Below are 6,000 nucleotides of genomic sequence, written 5' to 3' on the forward strand. Positions count from 1 at the left end.
ACAGGCATTTTGCCAGTGGTTGATGGAACCAAGTAAATATTTTCATGGAACTATCAGCACCAGCTTCTTGTCCACAGACATTTGATGTCAGTTTTCAGAATGAGAGATGAATTTTTCTAATTTTTACCTGTAAAGCTTTGCTGGCAGGCACTGAGAACATTCAGGATTCAGAACATTCCAAAGGCGGCAGTTTACCTCGTTTCATCTGAATAAGGTATAGGGCTATTGGGGGAGGATGTTTGCATCGTCTCTAACGGAACCCCCCACCCCCCAGAGTCCGCCAGCTCCATCTGCCTAGTGATGATTCCGTGGTATTCAGGCCAAATTGAATTTCTTCCCCCTGAGGAAGACTATCTTGCTCCTTTGTTCCCTGTTTTGTTTTATAAGTGAAAGGTGTGGTTGTGAAATCCATCTTGTGTGTCCTGCTGCTGATCAATCTCAACATGGCCCCAGGGAGCTGGGGCACAGGGGATGGATGACAAGGCCTTTTGATGATCAGTTCCCCTACTGTTCCTTAACTGGTTGCCTGGCCTCCTCTGCTTCAGTTGTAATGACTTCTGTCATGTAAGCGCGTCTGAAAGGAGTCGTAGTCAACTCTCAAGTTAGCCCCTCAAACGGGTGAGTGGATATGAGCATTGATATTCACCTTGCACAGTAAAGTGACAGGAATCAGCAAAAAAAAACACTCAGTTTGGTGTCAGATATATTTAACAGCTCATTAAGTTGACACTATCCTCATTTTTTTTATTATACGTGAAAATACTGTATCTTATTAAAGAAGGGAGGTAAAATAATTGAAACCTAAAGGAGAGCACTTGGGGATTGTCCTAGTAACATTGCTGTAATTTTTCCTCTCACAGTTCTTTGGGATCATGCAATATAGAGTGATTTTCCTAATTCAGAAAGAAAAAAGGAGTTTTGCCCTGGCCCCACTGAAGCAGCTAATAGGCTTATATATCCTTTTTCCGTTAGTGCCCAGGTATCTATTTAAGAAGCTTTGAGTTAAAGCAGTTAAAGTTGCTAATGGTACTGTTAGTTGTTAGCAGTATTTCTGTCCTTTGTAGGGTACTTTGCATGAATTAAATGTGCCTTCCTCCTGAAAGGTGTGCCTGCCGCTTCTCTGGTGACCCCTGCTGATGTCATCAAGACAAGACTGCAGGTGGCCGCCCGCGCTGGCCAAACGACATACAGTGGCGTCATCGACTGTTTCAGGAAGATACTCCGGGAAGAAGGGCCCTCAGCATTTTGGAAAGGGACTGCAGGTAGGGGCTGGGGCCATGCGGAAAGGCTGGCACTGGGGTCCTGCTCCCATTACTCGTGAGTCGTCTTTGCCACGGTCACTCTGCTGTTAACTGCCCCCCTCTCTTTCAGCTCGAGTGTTTCGATCCTCTCCCCAGTTTGGTGTCACTTTGGTCACCTATGAACTTCTCCAGCGGTGGTTTTACATTGATTTTGGAGGCCTGTAAGTGCAGCTTTTCAACTCTCTTATAAAGAAAGCACCAAAACCCAAAACAGGTCTTTGTTCAGCCTACAAAGGCATTTTTGGAACAGAAACTGACAGGACAGAGGATCCTGCAGAAAACAATGGGCTTAAGAAGCTTCAGTGTTAGAGGAGTAAGACCTTGACAGGGTAGCATCGTACACAGTATTAAGCAGCTACCTGGGGAAGGTTTAGGGAGGCAGCAAATACAAGTGTAATGAGAAAGATTTTCTTTTTAGTGTAAGCAGATACTGAGCTTCATAGGTTTAGGTCCTTATTTGGATTTTATTATATATGACCTTTTCACCAGAAGTAATATCAATTTGTATTAGTTACACTTTTGTAAACTTTCTAAGACTCAGTCAAGCCCTTTCACACCTCCAAGATTTCATTATTCACCATAATTTATCATTAGATAGGTATAGACGTTCTTAGAGCTAATTTATTGTATAAAATAAAAAGTTTCAAAGAGAGGTTATGCCCATGAACATAATCACTAGTAAGATTTAGGCCAGAAATTGGGCCTTTTGAAGCTTGGTACTTGAAGCTTATGTTGCGGACAAGAGGAATAAGTTGAATTTGCTGGGAGGGGAAGGTTGTACGCGAAGCAAGAAACTACCAGCTTTTCAGCAGAAGATCAAATTCTGCATCTGAGTCTTTACCTCATAAACCTATGAACCCCTTTCCTGCTCAGAAGCCAAGTAGGGAATTAGCTGTTGAACCAAGAAGTAGAGCGACTTACACAAAGAAAGTAAGGACAGCAATCTCATAATTTCAGGCTTTTCTATACTTTTACATTCTGGAAAATTAAGAATTATATCTATTTCTCTTTAAATAATGTTACCAAAAAAGTGAGCTTTTAAAATTATGTCAAAATAAGAGATGTAAATTTTCTATGATTAATTTATGCTTAGTGTAAAAAATTGGGAAAACAGAAAAATAGAAAAAATTATCCATAATCCTACTTCCCAGAGTGATAATATTTAAGTGTATTTTTTTCTGGCCTCTATTCTGTAGATCTATTTATATATATGAAATTGAGGCCATTTTTCTTCTGAATCAAATTATGAACGTGTTGCTTTCAAAGCAGCGATAAATCATGACTAATGCAGCATAAATGACAAGGAACTAGCTGGACAGACGTTTCGTGGCACGTTGGGCCAGCCTGAAAGTGTTCAGTTGTGCGCCATCTTCATCAGTCTTCAGCACGCTAACTGTTGGCTTTTCCTATCAACAGCAAACCCTCTGGCTCAGAACCAACACCTAAGTCACGCATCGCAGACCTTCCTCCTGCCAATCCTGATCACATCGGTGGATACAGACTCGCCACAGCTACTTTTGCTGGCATTGAAAACAAATTTGGCCTTTATCTCCCCAAATTTAAACCTCCTAGTGTTGCTGTGGTTCAGCCAAAGGTGGCGGCAGCAGCTCAGTGATGAGACAACCATTGAGTGTGGCAAGATGGTGCCCTAGAGGGCAAGGCCTAGGAGAGCAGCCCCATAATGTATCCAGTCAGCTGCATGGTGCTGACTGAGTTGGGGAGTCAAACTCTTCTTTCTATATGACATATACATATATTTGTTTATAAATTAGTCATTTGCCCAGGAAAAAAAGAATACAATGCAGTTGGAAGCTTTAGTTTTATGTGTTGCAATGTTTTCTAAGCCTTGGCATGAGTTAGTGTTCTAGACCGCTTTGCACAGCTTGCACTTACAGTGACTGTACATATTGTACATCTTTGTACAGAGACATCTTGGCACTTCATCCCAACAAATCACATTTGTAGAATGTAATGCAGTTCTGAGTGGCTTGAAATGTACAGAATGTTTTGAAAGTGTTTTATTAAGAATCACACGAAAATAAATGTATTAAAATTAAATTCATTCTCTTATTGGTGACTTATGGAAATAAAGCATCAATATTGGATGTATTTAATTCCTGGCTTGTTTTCCATTCTGGAATAAAAAGGTATTTGCTGATAAGAGGCATTACGAGAGCAAATGCTGACACCGTTGAATAAGAGACCCTTTGGAACAGATGCATGCCAGTGGATGCCGGAGGACCAGGCTAATGACTTGCGTGTGCTGATGTGTTTCCATTTGTATTTCACGTGTGTATAGATTCTCCTCTATTCATCAATCAAAAGGCATTTCCTAAAGGAGACAGCTTCTCTCCTGTCAGTGTGCATATGGAAACAGGGATGTCTCCAGCATTACCAGCTTAGTTTTGCCTTCCTCTGACACAGCAAGGCAAGGGCCTAGCTTTCAAAAGAGTAAAAGAATAACTTTGGCAATTTTCATTCATATGGATATGATTCCAATCAAAAATAAAATGCACACCAAAATGTATGCATGGAGTTGGATTTTCCTTCATAAATGTACTGATGGTGCTTTTTATTTTGATTCACTATGTATTCTCAATAACTAATAATTAGGTTTCCCCCTTTCCCACTTTTGTAGGAAATTGTTTGATTTGGAAAGGACTATGGTGGAGTGAGAGGGGTGAAGAAAGAGAAAAGCTCTATCTCGTGATTTAGTGGGGTCTAGGCTCTTCCTTATGAATCCAGATACAAACTGCTTATTCCAAAAGTCACTCACCAAGTGTGTGATTACTAATTTAGATCTAAACATGCATCTTGACAGCTACATCTACACTTTGCTCTGGTTGTGATTTGATGTGTAGCATCAGAATTTATTTACTTTAGCAGAGTGCTTTGGGAAAACATTATTGCTATTGCCAGTGAGCCGGGATATGAGAATGTATGCAAATATTTTCAAAGGGTGAGTCTGGAGAGGGACCAAGTCACTTAATATCCTACACATGGTTCATCAGTTGATGGCTGACAGCCCTGTAACATGCTATAGGCTCTCTCGAGGCCCTCCAGGAACAAAAGAATTAGCTTTGAAAGCAAGTTATTTCCAAATGTATTCAGTTGTTCTCATTGGAATGGAATAAATAGCAATACAGTTGTTTTACTGTTACCACCTGTTAAAAATAAGCAAGAAGTTCATGGATATGTTCTTATCAAAGAGTCAGGAAAAAAATAAATACATATAGAGAGAGTAAGATGTGGAAGTGCCCTCTTCACCCTCCCTGCCCCAGAGGTAATCACTGCTAACAGGTTAGAGTATAAATTTGTAGTCTGTTTTTCATTCATACATATATATATATGTATAAATATATGTACATATTTATGTTTTAAAAACAGGATTATGCTATGTATGTGTTATTCTGTGACTTTTGTTCACTTAAAGTCTTTAAGATCTTTCCATATCAGTTCTTAAAGATTTATCTGAATTTTTAATAGCTGTGTAGTATTCCAGTGTATGGGTTATAATATTTTTCACAAATACTCCCTTATTGACATTTATTCATTTTTTTCACTATTGCAAGCAATGCTGTAGTGAACAGTAAATATCTTTGTACATGTATTTTGAGTACATGTGCTAGTATTTCATTAGGATGGATATTTAAAATTGGAATTGGTACTTCATAAGATATATGTTTTACATTTTTATATATATTGTCACATTGTTCTTCAAAAAGGCTTTACTAATTTACTTTCCTTCTGACAGCATATGCAGAACGCCTATTTCTTTGCAACCTCAGCAGAAATGGATATTGTCAATCTTTTACATTTTAGGCAAATCATGATAGGTGGTTTAGCTTTCATTTTACTAATTACTAGTGAGGTCAAATGTCTTCATATTTATTAACTATTTGTGTAATCTTATGGGATATACAGAAAGTACATGAAACATCTATGTGTGTCTGTGTACACACACACACACACACACACACATACAGATGTTTTTTAAACAGATAGTCATAAAGTGAACGCCCATGTAACTATCCAGGTCAAGAAAGAGAATATTTCTAAGACCTCAGAAGTTCCCCCATAGGATCCTCGCATCACAACCCTTGCTGTCCTCTTTAACACCATCCCGGCTCTTCATTTCTTTGCTTTTCTTTATAGTTTTACCGCCCACATCCCACATATACATTCCTAAACACCCTATTTAGTTCCTGTTTTTGAAATTTATGTGAATCAAATTATACTGTATACTTTTGAGACTTGTTTCCTTTTGTAAACATTGTAAGATTCATCCCCATAATTTGCTGTTGGGTTGGCCAAAAAATTTGTTTGGGTTTTTCTGTAACATCTTATGGAAAAACCCAAACGAACTTTTTGGCCAATCCAATGTATAAGTTATGATTTGCTTATTCCATTGTATGAATATATTATATTTTGCCATTTTACTGTGGACATCTGGGTTATTTCCAGTTTGGGGATATTGCACACAGTGCTGCTCTTTGTGTGTTTTGGAGTATGCATTTAAAGGATATATACCTAAGAGCAGAACTACAGAGGCACAGGGTTTATTAGATTTAACTCAGCTAGATCATGCCAAACTGTTTCTCAGAGATGCTCATACTGATTTACATTCCTTCAAGAGTGTATTGGCTCTTTAATTTTTACCAATCTGTTGAGTGCATAATGTTATCTTGTGGTTTTAATT

At 38.6% G+C, this 6,000-nt stretch overlaps 1 protein-coding gene across 4 annotated transcripts in view; it reads left to right on the forward strand.

The window, feature by feature from the left end:
- SLC25A12 (solute carrier family 25 member 12) overlaps positions 1 to 3,828 on the forward strand; it is an 88,637-nt gene extending 84,809 nt beyond the window's left edge. For all 4 annotated transcript variants that reach the window (XM_057744761.1, XM_057744763.1, XM_057744762.1 and 1 more), the window contains 3 exons: positions 1,104 to 1,262; positions 1,372 to 1,462; positions 2,718 to 3,828. In XM_057744761.1, coding sequence (XP_057600744.1) covers positions 1,104 to 1,262; positions 1,372 to 1,462; positions 2,718 to 2,916 — 449 coding nt within the window. In that variant the 3' untranslated portion in view covers positions 2,917 to 3,828. The remainder of the gene's footprint in view (positions 1 to 1,103; positions 1,263 to 1,371; positions 1,463 to 2,717) is intronic.
- Positions 3,829 to 6,000: the final 2,172 nt, after the last annotated feature.

This window comes from Hippopotamus amphibius, chromosome 8 (assembly GCF_030028045.1).
Source record: "Hippopotamus amphibius kiboko isolate mHipAmp2 chromosome 8, mHipAmp2.hap2, whole genome shotgun sequence".
Lineage (NCBI taxonomy): Eukaryota > Metazoa > Chordata > Mammalia > Artiodactyla > Hippopotamidae > Hippopotamus > Hippopotamus amphibius.